Source organism: Stomoxys calcitrans, chromosome 3 (assembly GCF_963082655.1).
Source record: "Stomoxys calcitrans chromosome 3, idStoCalc2.1, whole genome shotgun sequence".
NCBI classification, from domain to species: domain Eukaryota; kingdom Metazoa; phylum Arthropoda; class Insecta; order Diptera; family Muscidae; genus Stomoxys; species Stomoxys calcitrans.
In genome coordinates this window covers 79,315,315-79,337,521 of record NC_081554.1, presented here as the reverse complement: position 1 = coordinate 79,337,521, position 22,207 = coordinate 79,315,315, and the positions used below count along the sequence as shown (strand labels likewise).

Below are 22,207 nucleotides of genomic sequence, written 5' to 3'. Positions count from 1 at the left end.
TCGTATTCTATTCGGAAATACCTTTCATTTGAGCCCCATATTGCCATGGTCGGTAAATATATCCGATTTAGGGATGTTTTGGGGGTTGGGGTGGTCCCTTTAGCACTTGGTCCGACAATAGGATATCAGATACGTTTTCTTATCCTAAATACCTTTCATTTGAGTCCCATATTGTCGTGATTGGTCTAAATATATGTTTGGTAGGTTTTAGGGTGGGGCAACCCCCCTAGGCACCACATCGGAAATTTGGATACCAAATTTTTATTTTTAGGGTACTATATGAGAGCACACAAAATTTCGCTTAATTCGCACCAATCATCTCCGAGATCTGGCGTTTCTTAAAATTAGGGTTAGGGGGAGGGTCCGCCCCCCCCCCTTCCCCTTTAGGTATCAAAAAATGTAGTACCCTATTTTCACCACGGGGTCATTATGCACCATCTGTGAAAATTTCAATAAAATCGGTTCATCCGTTTCTGAGTCTATAAGAAACACACAAACAAACAAACCTACAAATGGTCCGATCTGGACGATATTCAACAAATAGGTTTAGAGAGGCTCATTACACAATATCGAGTGATCGGTATATATGGCAGCTATATCCAAATATGGTCCGACCTGTACCACATTTGACAGGAATGGGTAGGGGTCTACCAGAACACACTGGAAATCGGGAGTCGGTCTAAGGGCAGCTATATCCAAATATAGTCCGATCTGAACCGCAGTTCCCGGAAATGAATATTGTGATTGTGTAAAGTGACCAATTAATTGCCTCAAAACCTTAAATCTAGAGAACGGTCTATATAGCAGATATATTAAACTAAACCCCGACTTTATGAGATCAGGCAGTACTATGTTCGCTTTTCGCGACGACAATTAATACTTTCTCGTGAATAATTGAAGAAAAAAACTTGCTGATTGCATTCAGGAGGAAATTCCATCATTATTTATGAAAAAATTTTCCAGGAGCCTTGCGCCATCTAGAGGCTCAAGAAGTCAAGACCCAAGATCGGATTATGTGGCAGCTATGCCAGGTTATGGACCGATTGAACCATACTTAGCACAGTTGTTGGAAGTCATAACAAAATACTTCATGCAAAACTTCAGCCAAATCTGATGCGAATTGTGCCCTCTAATGACTCAAGAAGTCAAGATCCAAGATCGGTTGATACGGCAGCTATATCAGATAATTGACCGATTTGAACCATACTTAGAACACTCGTTGAAAGTCACAACAAAACACCTCACTCAAAATTTCAGCTAAATCGGATAAGAATTGCGCCCTCTAGAAGCCCAAGAAGTCAAGACCCAAGATCGGTTTATATGGCAGCTACATCAAAACATGGACCGATTTGGCCCATTTACAATCCCAACTGACCTACACTAATAGAAAGTATTTGTGCAAAATTTCAAGCGTCTAGCTTTACTCCTTCGAAAGATAGCGTGCTTTCGACAGACTGACGGACGGGCGGACAGACGGACAGACGGACGGACATGGCTAGATCGACTTAAAATATCATGACGATCAAGAATATATATACTTTACGGGGTCTTCGATGAATATTTAAAGGAGTTACAAACAGAATGATGAAATTAGTATATATCAGCGTTGGTTATCGCCTCCTAATGCTGGCGACATTTGTGAGGTACCGTACCATTCGGTATGGCAGCCATGTAAAACTTCTCCCCAAAGAGATGTCGCATTGTGGCACGCCGTTCGGAATCGGCTTTGAAAAGGAGGCTCCTTATAATTGAGCTTTAACTTGAATAGGACAGCGTTCATTGATATGTTAGAAGTTTGCCCCTGTTCCTTAATGGAATGTTGATGGGCAAAATTTGCAATTTTCCCCAGAGTTGTCAACGTCGGACGCAGGGAGACAGGGAGACGGTGGCATCACTTATCTGCCTTACGACTCTCCGACACCTCCACCTACGTCGGAGCTGCAACGGCTGGTGAGGAAAGACAGAAAATGAGTTACTAATAGGGTACGATGCGAACTCTCACCACATTTCGTGGGGTAGTACCAACATTAATAAGTTGGGCCAAGCCCTGGCACAATTGGTGTGGTGTTAACGCTAGGACTACAAGTGTGAACATCCTTATAGACAGTAAACTTGTCATCAGGATAACAACAACCAGGACGATAAGGTCACGATTAGTGAACAGTATAAGAAGGAAATTAACGCCTTCTCTGGGGATGGCCTCATCCCCATTGCTTGGGTACAGGGCCATAGCGGAGTAAGGAGGAATAAAAGAGCGGACGATTTGGCAGTGGAGGCCAGAGGACTGCCGTCAATAAACTTGTTAACCCGGGACGACGCAATCCGAGTTAAGGTCGTGGGCTACGAAAGCGGATGCAAGCCTGTAAAAAAGTAAAACGGTAGGTAGGACGGCGAAAATACTATGTCGAGATCCAGATCATGAGAAGACGAGTCTATTACTGAAAGGATGTAAGAAGGAGGTCAGTATAGCTTTTGGTGTCATAACGGGACACATATGACTACAAGCTCACTTATGCAAAACAGGTGCGGCAAGTGATGTAATTTTAAGGGCATGTGGGGATGAAACGTTGGATCATATACTAAGTCATTGCCTGGCTTTCGCTGCCAAAAGACACCGACAGTTAGTTGGGGATACAATACCAGCCATAAATTTACTAACGGACATGACCATCTGTTTAAAATTTTGATAGCTAATAGATTCTTATATTTCTTCATAATTGACTATCTAATTATTATTTTATGAAACATTTTTCTTTTTCAACTTACTATCTTAACTTAAAAGCGTGCTAAGTTCAGCCGGATTGAATCTTGGGGACCCACCACCATCTATTCTGGTAAAGATAAAAATGTCAAAGCCGGGCAATGACAAAGGAAATACTCCAACATCTTCCCCCATGCCCTACATATGCTATTATTTTCCGCACCGATTTTATATAAGTGAACTCGTGGTCCTATGTGCCCCGTAATGATATCAAAAGCTATATTGACTTACTTCTTACTTCCCTTCAGTAATAGCCTTGTCTTCACCTGATCTGGATCCCCCATAGGATTTTCGCCGTCCTACCGACCGTTTCGCTGTTCCACAGTGTTAAATGCGCATTCGTCGCCCACGCAATTAACTCGGACTCCGTCGACCCGAACGTCTTCAGGTTAACAGGTTTCATTCCCCCTTACTCTGCTTCCATCCTCAATCCATTCTCCCGCCGGCTTAAGTCTCATAGCCGCAGTGACTGCCTCACATTTAATCTGCATGTCAATGGGTCGGATATCTAGAATAGTCTCCAGTGCCCTTGTGAGCGTGGTACTCATTGTCCACCTATGCCAAGAAAACATGTTCTCTGAACCTTTTGTATGGTCCTTATATTGAACTTTTTCACCATAGCAGTCCACCAAACTACTGAGGCAATAGTAAGTATTGTTCTAATCACGCTCCTGTAGAGCCAGTGGACCATCCTCGGATTCAGGCCCCATTTCGAGCTTACGAGCCCAACATCTGTGAGCCTTCTCAGTACGCTCCTGAATGTGACACTTCCAATTCATTTTCCTGTCCAAGATCATCCCTAATTATTTGATCTTGTCAGATATCAAAATCGTCTTATTGATGAAACGTGGTGCGTTAAATTGGCCTACCTTCGTCTTCCTCGTGAACAGGCATATTTCAGTCTTCTCTGGGTTAACATTGAGACCTCTGGGTCTAGCCATATGCAAGACCATTTCGGCCCTTCTGCATAGCTGGTTCGGATTCGTACCCCTTAGAAGTTTAATAACATCGTCTTAAATCCCTTCTCAGTCAGCATCCGTAATAGGTAATTTATGTTGGTCACCCATAGTAGTGGCGTGCCTTGTGCCACATTCTCCCTTATATTTATGTCATGGGACAGACAATTTATCCACTTATTTCTTAGCATATGGTTAATCCAGTCTCTAAGGAGGCAACCGTAGCGCAGAGGTTAGCATGTCCGCCAATGACGCTGAGCGCCTGGGTTCGAATCTTCACGAGACCGGCAGAAAAAATTTTCAGCGGTGGTTTTCCCCTCCTAATGGTACATGTGAGGTACTATGCCATGTAAAACTTCTCTCCAAAGAGGTATCGCACTGTGGCACGCCGTTCGGACTCGGCTATAAAAAGGAGGCCCCTTATCGTTGAGCTTAAAACTTGAATCGAACTGAGAAGTTTGCCTTAGTGGATGTTCATGGGCGAAATTTGGAATTTTCAAGGACCGGGTCCACCCAGTACTGGTCTAAGGATTGGATTAGTGTGTCGCTCCGTGCAGGGCAGTCTCCACCGACCTTACCTTGATATAGACATGCTGTTTGTATTCGAGCAGTTCGCTGGATATCCTACTCTTTGTCATGGTATCCACAATACGTTCCATGGTTTTGAGTAGGAAGGACGTAAGGCTTATGGGTCTGTAGGCCTTTGGTGTCACATAATTTGCCTTGCCGGGCTTGATTATAAATACCACCCTTGCCTCCTGCCAGGCTTTTGGAGTATATGGAAGTCCCAGGCACGCTGTGAATATATTGGCTTGGTGGGGCGCCAGATAGTCTGCCTCTTTCTGTAGTAACGCCGGAGATATTTCATCAGGTCCGGGTGACTTAAATGGTTTGAAGCCCCTCAAGGCTTCCTTCACCATAAATTCCTTAATTATAAATCTTTGATCAACATCATTATTCCAAGATTCCAGTGTCTTCCTGAGTCCCGTCGTATACTGTGGAAAATGGGGTTTCATCAAAAGTTGTTGTCTCTGCTCTCACTCCCATTTCGTATACTAAAGTTTCTGTTTGGACATGGGTTTTTGAGAGAAACTTTTTTATCTTGGGGGCTCCATTAACGCTATCGACCTGTTGGTTTTCAACTTATTCCGGAAGATTATCATTTTGTATCAGTATTTTTCTAAGAGGCTATTGCTTGTTATACCCTACACCACTACTGTGGTACAGGACATTATAACTTAGTGAATTACTTTGTAACACCCAAAAGGAAGAGAGATAGGCCCATTTATAAGTATACCGATCGACTCAGAATCACTTTCTGATTCGATTTGTCTGACCGTCTGTACAGGTTAATTTGTGTACAAAATTTGGTACAGGCATGTTTTTCGACCTAGAGGCGAAGCCTATTCAAATTGGAACAAATCGATTCAGATTTGGATATAGCTCCCATACATATGTTCGTCCGATTTGCAGTAATATTGCAATAAAATGATCTTTTGTTAACCGATTCTCTCGAAATTTGGCAAAAAGGATTTTCTCGATATTACTGGATAATCGGTTCAGATTAAGATATAGATCTCATATATATGTTCATCCGATTTTGAGAAATATTGCAAGAAAGTGCTCATTTTTTAATCGATTCTCTTGAAATTCGGTACAAAAGATTTTCTCTTGACTCTCGATATTACTGGCGAATTTCATAGAAATCGGTTCAAATTTAGGTATAGCTGCCATATATGTATATCGCTCGATTTTCACTTCTAGAGCCACTGCAAGCGCATTTATTGACCAATCTTGCCAAAACTAAAACTTTCCTCACCAACTACCACAATGTCTGAGAAGTTTGCTCCAAATCGGTTCAGATTTAGATATAGCTTCCATATATATGTCGGTCCGATTTTGAGAAATATTCCAATAAAGTGCTCATTTGTTATCCTTAGTCATTACAGTTTCAACATATTTGCTCTGAATTTGATACGGGCTGTTTAATAACTCATCTGAAAACATCCACCGAGGTTCAGAATTGGATATAGCTCCCACATTGTACTTATAGGGTAGGTGTAGGGTATTATTTAGTCGGCACTGCCTGACTTTTGCCCTTCCTTACTGGTTTTATTTATTGTTATGATCTGCCGGACCAGGTCTACCAAATACTTATGTGTGTTTATGTATTTTGTATATGTTTAACATTCAATTGTATATGAATATTTTCATTTAAAAAAATTGGACAAATGTGCTGCTATACTGCTTTCATTCATTTTAAATATTCACAATTTTTAAAATTTATTGAACATAGTACATCTGGCAAATTGGTGTTATAATTTCTTATATTCCCTCAGATACATTGGAACAAAGTACGTCAGAATATAGGCCGTGTGATAATAAAAAAAAATCACATAAAGAACAGCACAGAAATGACTACCTCAAAAATGTTATTGATTATAAACAATAAACCGCTAAGTATGTATACAAAGAGAATCAAAGTGTGCTCTTAAACATTGCCCAAGAGTTGTTTTAAAGGCCAAACATTTCACGACCTCCGAAGCGTTTTGCGCTTCTCGGAGACCACAATGATTATGTTTACCGAATATGTTTGCCGATTGTTTCGTTTGCCGTTTCGCGCGTATATAGGCGGATGGCCCATTGTGGAACGATTTCTTATTTAATTTATAAACAAAAATTATTTAGCAAACAACCCAGCTAGAAGGTAATAAAATGTTTATTTATATACAAATATAATGCTGTTGCCCTCAAAATGAGAGGGTGAATTGAAATTCCTTCAATCATTTTATTTCTTTTATTAATTGTACAAATTGCACATATGAATTTTCTTACTTGTGTATGCATGCACACAATGGATTTGCAAGTCGCCAATTCATCCCACATATGGGACGTTCTGAGCAAGCTATTGAAAGATGAAATCAATAAATTTTAAAAATTTTAATTTCACTTTGATTACGAAAGTATTTGCACATCTGTATGATTTCTTGCGTGGCTCTCTAAGTAGCGCGGCAAACATTCGGAAGCTACTCATCTGCATTGCTTGTTTTTATGGCAGGCAGGCAATGCTTTAAAGTATTCACTTTAAAAATGAAAACAGTGTACAATAAATAGAGAATTACCTTGTTTTGAGATTGAATTATGTGTCCATTTGAAAATGTTGACAATAATGTTTTAATTGTTTAAACAATTGTCCTAGATTGCCTTCAGTATTTGAGCTATTAAAAGCGATGCTGACCATAAAACCTATTGAGGATTTTCTTAACATCAAGCTGGATGCGATTCGTTCTCTAGTTTCAAATACTTTTTTACTTGAGTCCCATATTATCTTTATTGGTTTGTATTTCCATTAAGCGGGCAACCCTGGATATCCCATCCTGTATAAAGGTACCAAATTTTTGTTTTTGAGTTATTATAAACAAACTAAATTTTGAAATTGCTCCACCCATCAGCGAGATCTAGAGTTTTTGAAAGTAAGATAAGGGGGGAGTCCGCCCATTAAAGTTTGGATATTAGATCTACTTCATTCTCTTGGTTTTGGTGGTGGATTGGAGTAGTCAAACCCTTTGGCTCGAAAGTGGAAAGTGGATATCAAATGCATACCCTACTCCCAAAATTCACATTTGGGCTACATATTGCTATATTCCGAATATATATGTGTGGTTTAAGGGGGAGTTTAGGTGAGGCGTACCTGAAACACTTGGCCTTGTTGTCATAGGGTGGGACGGCCAACCAAGCACCAAAATATATCAGCATTGTGCTCTACTCTCAAATTTCTTATAATTGAGCTCCAATAGCCATTGGTTTAGGGAAGAGTGTATGGGGTGAGAGGATCGCCAAACACTTGGCCTCAAAATTATATATCAACCACCCACTTTGACATCCAAGGACTAAAGACAAATGTCAATAAGTACTACATCCTTTTAACCCCCTCCAATTCCTAATTTCCTCTCACCAACGCAATGCACTGCATTCATAGGGGACATCCCCTGCGTGTTGGCTGACAGCCCTTTTTGTCATCTTAGGCAAACATGGCCGGTTTGAAGGGAGTTTGGGGGGCAGAACCTGAAATAATTTCAGCATCGTGCTAGAGCACGATTTGTTTGGGCCCTATAATGTCAAGCATTTTGAAGGTGACCAACAAGATATTCAGGGCAACGGGTCTCGTTCAGATTCACACTAATTAATTTGTATACCCTCCACCATAGGATGGGGGCTATACTAATTTCGTCATTCTGTTTGTAACTACTCGAAATATTATTCTGAGACCCCATAAAGTATATATATTCTTGATCGTCGCGACATTTTATGTCGATCTAGCCATGTCCGTCCGTCCGTCTGTCTGTCGAAAGCACGCTAACTTCCGAAGGAGTAAAGCTAGCCGCTTGAAATTTGCACAAATACTTCTTATTAGTATAGGTCGGTTGGTATTGTAAATGGGCCATATTGGTCCATGTTTTGATATAGCTGCCATATAAACCGATCTTGGGTCTTGACTTCTTGAGCCTCTAGAGTGCGCAATTCTTTTCCGATTAGAATGAAATTTTGCACGACGTGTTTTGTTATGATATCCAACAACTGTGCCAAGTATGGTTCAAATCGGTCCAAAACCTGATATAGCTGTCATATAAACAGATCTGGGGACTTGACTTCTTGAGCTTCTAGAGGGCGCAATTCCTATCCGATTTGGCTAAAATTTTGCAAGACGTGTTTTGTTATAATATACAACAACTGTGCCAAGTATGGTTCAAATCGGTTCATAACCTGATATAGCTGCCTTATAAACCGATATGGGATCTTGACTTTTTGAGCCTCTAGAGGTCGCAATTATTATCCGATTTACCTGAAATTTTGTACGACGGATTCTCTCATGACCGTCAACATACGTGTTTATTATGATTTGAATCAGTCTATAGCCCGATACAGCTCCCATATAAATCGATCTCTCTATTTTACTTCTTGAGCCCCAAAGGGCGCAATTCTTATTCGAATTGGCTGACATTTTACACAGGTCTCCAACATATAATTTAATTGTGGTTCAAACCGGACCATATCTTGATGTCGCCCTAATAGCGGAGCAAATCTTTTCTTATATCCTGTTTTCCCTTAAAAGAAATGCCGAGAAAAGAACTCGACAAATGCGATCCATGGTGGAGGTTATATAAGATTCGGCCTGACCGAACTTAGCATGCTTTTACTTGTTTTTTTTTGTTTTGGTTATCTACATTCAAAATCATATTTCAAAGCTACCACTTGGGAATGCACATTTTTAAAGATCCGTAGGTCCTCCCTCCCGGAGGCCACCGTAGCGCAGAGGTTAGCATGTCCGCCTATGACGCTGAACGCTTGGGTTCGAATCCTGGCGAGACCATCAGAAAAAAATGTTCAACGGTGGTTTTCCCCCCCTAATGCTGGCAACATTTGTGAGGTACTATGCGGCACGCCGTTCGGACTCGGCTATAAAAAGGAGGCCCCTTATCATTGAGCTTAAAACTTGAATCGGACCGTACTCACTGATATGTGAGAAGTTTGCCCCTGTTCCTTAGTGGAATGTTCATGGACAAAATTTGCATTTTTGTAGGTCTAATCGGCCTTCATATATTACTTTTTAATTCCTTTTTCTTGGGTAGGATAGGGAGAAGGGGATTGCACTCTGACACAAGCTTTCATTTGAGTACAATATATTCTCGGTCGTCCTCCATGACAGTTTCGTGTTGTGTTTATTGAGAGGAGAGGGTCGCTCCCTCCGACGCTAAGACCCAAAAGTAGATTTATTTCAGTATTTTATTATCGCGTTATACATGTCCTGCTGAATGGTCGGACAGCTGGACGTGACCCAGATTCTTGAATCCTTATATCAACATTATATTCGAACTCTATTGACATATATATTCATGCCCGTTTAAGAGGTTTTGTTCATGCCGGTTTAAGAGGTTTTGGGGTTGGGGAGGCCCCGGAGCCACCTTGGACCAAACTCTTATAACAGATGTGTACTCAACTTCCAAACACCCTTCATTTAATATTCATATTGACCCAATTGGTAAATATGGCCTGTGGGGTGTTTGTAGAGGCCCCTTAGACACCAAGGAATAAATTTGTATTTCAGATTTCTACCCATCTTTCAAATACCTTTCATGCTATACCCATGTTGCGGGTTTTTTTGAGGGTGGGGGACCCCTTTGGAATACTTCGGGGTTGGGGAGGCCCCGGAGCCACCTTGGACCAAACTCTTATAACAGATGTGTACTCAACTTCCAAACACCCTTCATTATACCCTCCACCATAAGATGGGGGGTATACTAATTTCGTCATTCTGTTTGTAACTACTCGAAATATTCGTCTGAGACCCTATAAAGTATATATATTCTTGATCGTCGTGAAATTTTATGTCGATCTAGCCATGTCCGTCCGTCCGTCTGTCTGTCGAAAGCACGCTAACTTCCGAAGGAGTAAATCTAGCCGCTTGAAATTTTGCACAAATACTTCTTATTAGTGTAGGTCGGTTGGTATTGTAAATGGGCCATATCGGTCCATGTTTTGATATAGCTGCCATATAAACCGATCTTGGGTCTTGACTTCTTGAGCCTCTAGAGTGCGCAATTCTTATCCGATTGGAATGAAATTTTGCACGACGTGTTTTGTTATGATATCCAACAAGTGTGCCAAGTATGGTTCAAATCGGTCCATAACCTGACATAGCTGCTATATAAACCGATCTTGGGTCTTGATTTCTTGAGCCTCTAGAAGGCGCAATTCTTATCCGATTGGAATGAAATTTTGCACGACGTGTTTTGTTATTATATCTAACAACTGTGCCAAGTATGGTTCAAATCGGTCCATAACCTGATATAGCTGCCATATAAACCGATCTTGGGTCTTGACTTCTTGAGCCTCTAGAGTGCGCAATTCTTATCCGATTGGAATGAAATTTTGCACGACGTGTTTTGTTACGATATCCAACAACTGTGCCAAGTATGGTTGAAATCGGTCCATAACCTTATATAGCTGTCATATAAACCGATCTTGGGTCTTGACTTTTTGAGCCTCTAAAGGGCGTAATTCCTATCCGATTTGAATGAGTTTTGGCACGTAGTATTTTGTTATGATATTCAACAACTGTTTCAAATAAGATTCAAATCGGTTCATAACCTGATATAGCTGTCATATAAACAGATCTGGGGACTTGACTTCTTGAGCTTCTAGAGGGCGTAATTCCTATCCGATTTGGCTGAAATTTCGCAAGACGTTTTTTATTGTTACTTTCAACAACTATGGCAAATAAAGTACAAGTCGGTTCATAACCTGATATAGCTGCCATATAAACCGATCTGGAATCTTGACTTCTTGAGCCTCTAGAGGTCGCAATTATTATCCGATTTGCCTGAAATTTTGTACGACGGATTCTATCATGACCATCAACATACGTGTTTATTATGATCAGAATCGGACCAAAGCCCGATACAGCTCCCATATAAATCGATCTCTCTATTTTACTTTTTGAGCTCACAAAGAGCGCAATTCTTATTCGAATTGGCTGACATTTTACACAGGTCTCCAACATATAATTTAATTGTGGTCCAAACAGGACCATATCTTGATATCGCTCTAATAGCAGAGCAAATCTTTTCCTATATCCTGTTTTGCCTAAGAAGACATGCCGGGAAGAGAACTCGACAAATGCGATCCATGGTGGAGGGTATATAAGATTCGGCCCGGCCGAACTTAGCACGCTTTTACTTGTTTAATATTCATATTGTCCCAATTGGTAAATATGGCCTGTGGGGTGTTTGTAGAGGCCCCTTAGATACCAAGGAATAAATTTGTATTTCAGATTTCTACTCATCTTTCAAATATCTTTCATGCTATACCCATGTTGCGGGGTTTTTTGGGGGGGGGGACCCCTTTGGAATACTTCTGGCGAAATTTGAATACCAAGTTCGTACTCTACTCTTAAATACCTTTCGTTTGATACCCATATTGTCCCAATCGGTAAACATGTCCGTGCAGAGGGATTTTAAGGGGTGGGGAGGCCCCTGAGACACCAAGGAATAAATTCTTATTTCAGATTTGTACTCTGCTTTTAAATACCTTTCATTTTTTTTTTTTTTTTTTTTTTTTTTTTTTTTTTTTTTTTTTTTTTTTTTTTTTTTTTTTTTTTTTTATTACACGCAATTTACAAATTAACTTCGTTTTAAATTAAGCCCAAAGGCAATAAATTAATAAAAAAATCCACTGGAAGGAACAACAGAGACAAATATCACGGTCTGTCAGCAGTATACTTTGTCAATAAATTTGACGGTATCAGCTGTTCTCTTCTACCCAAATACTGGCTACGAGTTGCATTTACCCAACACCTTATTTAACAGGGTTGCATCTGAAAGTAGTTGTCGAGATCTATATCGGTTGGATAATGTAGTATAAATGGTGTGTGTCCTTGCTATACACTAGTACTGAATTATCGACGTGAGTCACCCGGTGTTAGATCAAATACACTATGAATACAGGGTCATTAACCCCCCGCAACAGCATTGGCTCTTTCCGCTTGAACAAATTACAAGAACTAGAAAAGATAAACGCCGAACTGTCTGAAAGGAATGAAAGATATGAAAGGCTTTGTGGTCAACTCCAAAGAGATGTTGAATCTTTAAAGTTCAAACTCAACAAGCAAACTGAATCATTTGAGACAGATGAAGAAGAGCTCCAACAAGAAATAGGTCGTTTTGATTCTCAACCTCCAAATTCTTCCGAAAACTGCAACAGTGCAGTAGCATCGCCCTACGAATGGCAAACAGTCAGACGAAACAAGCGAGCAAACGAAAGCCCAGAGCATGTTATTAATAATAACACCAAAAAACAAGCCACTACCCAAAAATATTGGTTGAGTAAGACTCCTCAAACTGCCAACCAATATGCGGATCTGGATAATGACGACGGGTCTCAACCCAACTCTAATCCGCCTCAAATTCTTTACAAACCTCCGCCTATATTTGTTGAGAAGGTTGCTAACATACAACCTTTAATATCCATGCTAAAACAAACTGTTCCAAACCAATTTGAAATAAAAACCCTGCGAAATGAACAGGTCAAGATAATGCCAAAAGACCACGAAACTTATAAAAAAATTATTGGTGAACTAGAAAAGAAAAACACTGAGTTCTTTACTTACAAACCAAAATCTGAAAGGGGATTTAAAGTAATCTTGCGAAATATGCACTCAACAGCAAATATAGACGACTTGAAAAACGAGCTCTCCCAACTTGGACATGAAGTCAAAAATATATGGAATATAAGAAGTCGTTATACAAAGGTTCCGCTTCCTCTGTTTGAGGTCGAATTGAGCACCAAGCCCAACAATAAAGATATATATTCCGTAACAAAACTTATGTCATGCGTTATTAGATTTGAGCCTCCGCGTCCTAAGAAAATAGTCCCTCAATGCTCAAACTGTCAACAATACGGCCATACAAAGTCATATTGCAAGAAAAAATCAGTCTGCATTAAGTGTGCTGGACACCATGAATCAAAATCATGCGAACGCAAAAACTGGGCAGACGAGGTAAAGTGCGCCTTATGTAATGGTAATCACCCAGCAAATTATAAAGGATGTTCAATTTATAAGCAAATTTACTCCCAACATTACCCCTCTCTTAGAAACACGAGAGAGAGTCAACAGCCTGAAACCCGAACTTTGACGACGAACCCCACATATTCAAGCGCTGCTAGAAGAACAGATTTTCCGCAAACCTCACAACAAAACACCCAAATTCAGCCACAAAATCTTCAAACGGATCGAAGTCCGCAAGTATCCGAAATACATGAAATGTTAAGCAATTTAGGAACACTTATGCAGCAGATGACAAGCCTTCTTATGAGTCTAACTTCAAAATTAACACAAATCTAATAATGAACTTTCTTAATATAGTGTTCTGGAATGCCAACGGTCTGGCACAACATACCTTAGAAGTGAAAAACTTTTTGTCTTCTAATCAAATAGACATACTTCTTGTGTCAGAGACACATTTTACCAGCAAGCATCACTTTTGTATCCCCCAATACGATTTTTACCACGTTATGCACCCATCTGGAATGGCACGTGGTGGTTCAGGAATCTTGATAAAGCAATCCATTAAGCATCACCAAGGAACCCACTACAGCTCCGATATAATTCAGGCAACAAACATCATAGTAGAAAGCATGCAAGGACCTTTAACAGTGTCATCAATCTATAGTCCACCAAAACATACCATCAAAAAAGAAAATTATATTAATTTCTTTAAGACATTAGGAAGCAAATTCATAGCTTGTGGAGACTACAATGCCAAGCACACAATATGGGGATCACGTCTTAATACGCCGAAAGGCCGACAGTTATACTGGGCTATAAAAGAACTTAATCTTCGGGTTATTTCACCATATTCTCCAACATATTGGCCGTCAGATCTGAATAAAACCCCAGATCTTATAGATTTCTGCGTTTCCAAAGGGATTTCAGCTGGCTCCGAAAAATGTTTTTCAAGCCACGATCTGTCTTCTGATCACACACCAGTCTTTCTATCATTGCACGCACAGCATATACCCCAAGATCAAAAATGTAAACTTCACAATAATAAGACTAACTGGCATTATTTTCGTTACCTAGTCAGCAAAACATTACATCAAAATTTACCTTTAAAATCAGATCAAGACATTTCTTACGCCGTAGACCACCTAGTGCAAACTATACAGAGCGCTTCATGGAACTCTACACCCAAGAAAAGTTTCATAGATTCATACAAATACCCTGCCTTTATACAGAGAAAAGTTAAAGAAAAGCGCAAGGCGAAAAAACGTTGGCAAAAAACAAAATCACCAGAGAACAAACGAAAACTTAATAAAGCAACTGCAGATTTGCAAAAGTTATTAAAATGCGTAGATAATAACCATATTGAACAAGAAATCCAAAATCTTGGGCCAACAAAGTCAACAGACTATTCTCTATGGAAAATCACGAAAAAACTCAAAAATGAGCCAAAAATCAATTACCCAATTCGAAAGTCTGGTAACTCGTGGACAAAAAGCAACTTAGAAAAAGCCTACACATTTGCCAATCATTTATACGATGTTTTCACCCCAAATAGCTCGGAAGAACCGCCCAAATGCTTGGAAACTTTCTTAAATGAACCTCATCAGCTTGACCTGCCAATAAAGAAAATTTCAAAAGCCGAAGTCTCACATGCAATAAAGATTCTAAAACCTGGTAAGGCTCCTGGCTATGACTTAATAACCCCTAAAATACTCAAAGAACTCCCTAAAGAAGGTACTGACTTCATTACGTTCATATTCAATGCCTGTTTAAAGCGCTGCTTCATTCCGCCCCAATGGAAAGTTGCCCAAGTCACAATGATCCAGAAAACTGGAAAACCATCCGATCAAGTCAAATCATATCGACCAATAAGCCTACTGCCAATAATTTCAAAGGTATTCGAATCTCTATTTCTTAAGAGACTAATGCCAATAATTGAGGAAAATAACTTGATACCAAATCATCAATTCGGATTTAGAAAGAATCACGGGACTACTGAACAAATCCACAGATTAGTGGAAACCATAAATTCTGCATTTGAATCAAAGCAGTACTGTACTTCCGCATTTTTAGACATCTCGCAAGCCTTTGACAAGGTATGGCATGAGGGTCTTCTCTACAAGGCAAGGAAACTTCTTCCAATAAATTACTATCTATTAATTAAATCATATATTCAAAAAAGAATGTTCTTCGTCCAAGAGGCCGATGAAATGAGTGATTTAAAATCTGTCAGAGCTGGGGTACCACAGGGGAGTGTGATGGGCCCAATCTTATATATCTTGTTCACATCTGATCTACCACAGACAGAGAACGCAGTGGTGGGTACATTCGCTGATGACACCGCTGTGCTAGCTGTTAATAAAAATCCACAAATAGCAAGCAATATGCTTCAAACCTACCTAAATACTTTGTGCGAGTGGCTGAAACACTGGCGTATAAAACCAAATGAAACTAAGTCTATACACGTAACATTCACACTTAACCACGGAAACTGCCCTCCAGTTCAAATGAATGAAGTCCAACTCCCGCAGGCGAATGAGGCGAAATATCTGGGACTATACTTGGACAAGAAACTAACTTGGAAAACGCACATAAAAATAAAAAGAAAAGCTTGTGATATACAACTACAAAAAATGAATTTTCTGATTGGACCAATTTCCAAGTTATCCTTAGAAAATAAGATACTTATATACAAATGCATTATAAAACCAATCTGGACATACGGTATCCAGCTATGGGGAACCGCTTCACATACAACAATCAAACTACTACAGCAACTACAATCAAAAACATTACGCAAAATTGCAGGTGCACCATACTACATAACTAATAAGCGACTACACGAGGAATTAAATATAAAAACTGTCCAGGAAGAAGTATTGTCACAACTCCAAAATTATAAATTGAGAATTCAACAACATCCAAACCCACTAGCAACAAACCTGATGAGGAACACTGAAACATTTAAGCGGCTCAAAAGAAAAGCACCGCAAGACCTACTGTAAATTTTTAACTCCACTTTAATGATGCATAAATAAATTTTATACGTGGGCCAACCACTGGGTTGGCACCATTAGTAATTATAATATACAAAATAATGTCGATAATAATGTAAATATCTATACTAAGATAGAAAGCATTAATAAAAAATGAATTAAAAAAAAAAAAAAAAAATTTGGTACCCATATTGCCCAAAGCGGTAAAAGAGTCCAGTTCGGGGTTTTTTTGGGGGGGGTGGGGGAGATTCTGTGGAAAAAGAGTTTATGGTTCTGTGGAAAAAGATATGCCACATAACTGCCATTATTTGACAATTTGTTTTGCAAATAATTTGTTGCCAGGTAATGCGCGACCAAGGTGGCGAATGGCGAATGTGGGCATTATTAAAAAATAGTAATCATACGCACCGATGGTCTATAAAAATAATAAAACAAATCATGGTCTTTGCGAAGTTTATGATGGTACTCTTTTTTCGCTAAATCAAACCCGTAGACATGCCACGGATTACTAACATATTTGCGTAAAAAAAAATAGAATTTTCCAGGGTTTTAAAATAAATTCCATAAATCCTCCAAGTGATTAAATTTTATTTGTCTGTTTTTTATTGTAGCGCACAGAATACGTGAAGTATGCCAAAGTTTTTCCATTGACAGCACTTTTTGGTATTAAAATTCCTTCCAAATGGTATCGACGTTCCGTTGGTGTCCTGGAAATTGTATGTGGTTTGGCCATGGCCCTTATTCCGTACCGTAAGCATTACTTGTGATTGATTGTCGCTATTTTTCAAACAATAAAATATTTCTCTTTTTTGCAGATAAAGTTAAGAATGCTGCCAACATTACCCTTTTAGTCCTAATGCTTTTGGGCATTTATCAACATTGGATGGTTAGCGATCCTTTCGAACGTTCCGGACCAGCGTTGGTCTTTACATTCATGCTAGGAGGACGTTTAGTTGTCTGGTATCAGGTAAATATTAAATTATATTTTATGGAACAATAATATGAATATTCAATAGAGATATGTTCAATTAAAGCTATGGCATAACTATGGACGAAAAATTCTAACTGTAGACTGGCACTAAAACCTTTCCTTACCATGTTCAATTCCAAAAACTATTCGGTAATGCCAAAAAGTTCCAAATCAATAACTTTTACTTGATGTGTGCTATTGGACAAACAAGCTGATCTGGTAAAAATTTTCTTTAAAGAGGTGTAGATAAGCATTTTCCCTGTGGGACTGGGCTATAAAATTAGACCCCTTGCCATGTTCGCGTTGTTGAAATTATAAAAGAGGTCGAACGAATCCAAATCATAAGAAAATTGAGGCTTCTAAGGACTCAAGAAGTCAAACCAGGGGATCGGTTTATATGGGGGCTATATCTGTTTATAGCCCGATTCGGATCATACTTGTCATTAATGTTGAAAGTCATAACACACGTCTTGTTCCAATTTTCAGCCAAATCGGATAAATATTGAGTCTGAGAAAATTGAAAATTGAGAAAATATATATATAGGTGCCATATCTAAAGATAAACCAATTTTGATGAAATTCGGCCGACGTATTGGGACATCAAATAGTACATCTTTTATCAAATTTGGTAATGATCGGACATAAATTGTGGGTACTGCAGCCATAAAAGCGCATATTCGATGAAAAATATATATGGGAGCTTGATCTAAATCATGAGACATCAAACAATACATCTTTTACCAAATTTGATAAAAAATGAGGCTACCACAAGTATAAAAGCACAAATTGGATGAAAAATATAAAAGGGAGCTACATCTTAAACTGCACCGATTTAATCCAGTTTTAAAATATTTCATTCCTGGGCCAATAAAAAAATGTTTGGTCCATTTTGAATGCCAAATACCCCACTGTGCATCGTGGCTAGACAAATAGCTGCGACTACTGCTGTGACGATAAGGAAGCTTCGCCTTTGATCATGCTGCGCCTGCGGACGCTGTGTTATCCTTGATACAATGCCCGATATTCGAGGCAGTGTGGATTACACATTGCTATTCCTGTTCCCACTATTCCTGATAGAATTCATTGGAACTACGATGTTCCTGGTAATAGAAGTTGCATAGATTTCTAAACGGATGTTTTCAAACTAGACGACCAGGTGGGATTTGAGGTGTACTCTGATGAGCAAAAACTGGTCGTATCGAAAAGATTATCCCACCGTTGTAGTGTGTATCAAGCGGAAATCCTTGTATTTATAGAAGTGGTGGATTGGCCAAGATGTAATGTCATAACGACTATAGGGAAAAACTTCTTCTCAGGCTGTCAGGCAGCTATCAAATCCCTGGAGAACGTATTTCTGAATTCAGAAACCGCCTGGGCCACAGATATATCCCTGGGAATTATAGAGCGGACGAGGTTGCTTGACCAGGAACAGCCTTACACATTCCAAAGGAACTTGAGTTTGTGGGTATGCCTCTAGCGACATGTAAGCTAAATTTGCAGGATCATATCCGATGGGCAGCGGGTGAAAAATAATCACCAAGGGGGTGTTGTGGGCTTTCCAAAATTATGTGGCCTGGTCTAGACTTGAAGAGGTGTACCACTTTGCTGCCGCTGGCTAGAAGGGACGCCTCAATCATTGTGTCCGTCATGACAGGTCACTGTCTGATCGGAAAACGTGCTGACAGACTGAAGTTTGCCAGTAACGACTTTTCCGAAGCTGTGAGGACGTCGAGGAAGAAGATACTATAGAACACCTGCTGTGTATGTGTCCCGCACTGGCAGTCAGAAGGAGTCCCACAATAGGTTCTAATTTCTTTGAGAACCTGTCTGATTTAGCAAATGTGTGCATTCGCTTTTAAAGCGATTTCGATGGTCCAACGGTAGGAACTAGAAGGTATCTTTCTTCTCCTGTTCCTGTTATATCACAATGGAAGAAAACGTCTTAATGAGTTTGATGACAGACTGTCACTTAAAACTAACTTAACCTAATTGCGGATTTTATGGTATAGGAAACCTTGAAAAGCTTTCAAATCGAAATGAGTACAGGGATTGATGCTAGAAGATTTCGGCTCACAGACGAATTGAAAGTTGACAAGAACTGAAGAGAGGTTGTCAGTCCATTGGTCTGCAGCAAAACTTAAGTTTTTATTATACTATTTTATTGAATACTAGCTGACCCGGGCCCGCTCCGCTGCGCCTTCTTTTACTTTATATGGAACACAAGTTTCCTTGGAATATTTATTTTCGACAATTAAAGATCTTAAATGAAATACCATGCAAACTTGACTAACAGTTTAACAATATAAGTGCCTTTATCTGAATCCCACATGATCTTTATTGGTCTACGGATTAAAGTTTGGATGTAAGGTGTACTCCATTCTTAAAATACTTCATTTCAGCCCGATATTCTCATGATGCCTGATTTAGTGGTGTTTTCGAGGAAGAGGTGGTCCCCCAGATACTTGGCCCCGAAGAATGTCAGCATCGTGCTCTTCTCTCAAATACCATTTATTTAAACCCCATATTGGCATTGGCTTAAGAGGAGTTTATAGCATGAGGCGTCCCCCAAACACATGGCCCCAAAATAGGTTATCAAATTCGTTTTCTAATCTTAAATACTTTTCATTTGAGCCACATATAGCCATGGTCGAAAAAGTTTTTTTCCTTTGGGGGTGTTTTAGGAAAGAGGTGATACCCTAAATATATGGTCCTACATTTAGATATCAAATTCGTATTCTACTCCCAAATACCTTTATTTGAGCCCCATATTGCAATGGTCACTAAAAAATTGCTGTTTGTGGGGTATTTTGGGAAAGGGGTAGACCCCCCAAAAAATTGGTCCCGAAAATGGGTATCAATTATTGCTTTACCCCCTAATTCCTTTCATTTAAACTCCACATTGACATGGTCGGCAAATATGTCCGATTTAGGGGTGTTTTGGGGCTTGGGGTGGTCCCCCTAGAACTTGGTCCGAAAACTGGATATCAGATACGTTTTCTTATCATAAATACCTTTCATTTGAGTCCCATATTGTCGCGATTAGTCTAAATATATGTTTGGTAGGTTTTAGGGTGGGGAAGCCCCCATAGGTACCCCATATGGTACTATATGAGAGCACACAAAATTTCGCTTAAATCGCACCACCCATCTCCGAGATCTGGCGTTTCTGAAAATTAGGGTAAGGGGGAGGGTCCGCCCCCTTTCAGATATCAAAAAATGTAGTACCCTATTTTCACCACGGGGTCATTATGCACCATCTGTGAAAATTTCAAGGACATCGGTTCAGCCGTTTCTGAGTCTATAAGGAACACACAAACATACAAACTAACAAACAAACACAAATTTATTTTTATATATAAGATTGACGTTCAAGTTTTCTACACATAATAAGGTCCTGCAGGCGGAGATCCGGGCGATCACGGAATGCGTGAGGTGGTGTGGTGCTAACGCAAGGACGTTGAGTGTGAACTTCTTTGCGGACAGTAAACTGGCCATAAGGGCAAAAACAACCAGGACGTTAAGGTCACGAATGGTGTTGGAGTTTAAGAAGGAGCTTAACGCCTTCTCTGAGGATGGCACAATACGCATCGTTTAGCAGTGAAGGCCGAAATGCCTACTATTTAAATCAATGGTAGCATGGATGGGAAAATCCAAGTTGGCTATTAGGACAGCAGGGCAAACCTCGAAACTTTTTTTGGGTACGACTTCGAACGGACCACACTTTCAGGTATATCCAAGATATATCAGAGATTGCGAGATCGATTTATGGGACTTTTTTTTTTGTACCTCAACAGTAACCCAATCAGATATTTAATTTGGAATTCAGAATTTAGGGGAAACGCCCCAATCCAAAAACCCTCCGCCGATACGGGTATATAGACCGTTCGGTACGATATGGGATTTAAATACAAAAGTATTTAAGAAGTAAAGTACAGAACTGATAAAAAAACAGGGACCAAGGATCAAGTGATGGCACATCTATCAGTTTCAAGTGATCAGGCGGGAGATTTAAAGGAACTATGTCTGAACGGGTTCGATATTGTTTATATAACACTGGTTGCTAGCAGAGCACACCACTGAAGCATATTCAAACGTTGCACAGTGGGAGAAAATCGAAAAAAATATGCATAGAGAGAACGGGTAGAGATATCTCTTTGAAATTTGTAATAGTTAAAGCTGTGATTTTATTGTTGCTACAAAGTCGTTGTAAATTTTGCCACAAATCCAAATCATGCATAAAAATCATAATCGAACCATAATTGCATTCGCAAATTGAAAAAAAAAAAAAAAACAAGTAAAGGCGTGCTAAGTTCGGCCGGGCCGAATCTTATATACCCTCCACCATGGATCGCATTTGTCGAGTTTTTTTCCCGGCATCTCTTCTTAGGCAAAACGGGATAATAGCAGAGCAAATCTGCTATTAGAGCGATATCAAGATATGGTCCGGTTTGGACCACTATTAAATTATATGTTGGAGACCTGTGTAAAATGTCAGCCAATTCGAATAAGAATTGCACCCTTTGGGGGCTCAAGAAGTAAAATAAAGAGATCGATTTATATGGGTGCTGTATCGGGCTATAGATTGATTCAGACCATAATAAACACGTATGTTGATGGTCATGAGAGAATCCGTCGTACAAAATTTCATTTCAATCGGATAAGAATTGCACACTCTAGAGGCTCAAGAAGTCAAGACCCAAGATCGGTTTATATGGCAGCTATATCAGGTTATGGACCGATTTGAACCATACTTGGCACTGTTGTTGGATATCATAAGAAAACACGTCGTGCAAAATTTCATTCAAATCGGATAAGAATTGCGCACTCTAGAGGCTCAAGAAGTCAAGACCCAAGATCGGTTTATATGACAGCTATATCAAAACATGGACCGATATGGCCCATTTACAATACCAACCGACCTACACTAATAAGAAGTATTTGTGCAAAATTTCAAGCGGCTAG

General features: G+C 39.6%; 1 protein-coding gene across 1 annotated transcript in view; it reads left to right on the top strand.

Annotated features, from left to right (window-relative positions):
- Window positions 1–22,207, top strand: part of LOC106082728 (novel acetylcholine receptor chaperone) — a 29,495-nt gene that overhangs the window by 3,135 nt on the left and 4,153 nt on the right. The window contains exons 2-3 of the mRNA XM_013245430.2: window positions 16,887–17,025; window positions 17,091–17,242. Of these exons, the coding sequence (XP_013100884.1) occupies window positions 16,887–17,025; window positions 17,091–17,242 (291 nt within the window). The remainder of the gene's footprint in view (window positions 1–16,886; window positions 17,026–17,090; window positions 17,243–22,207) is intronic.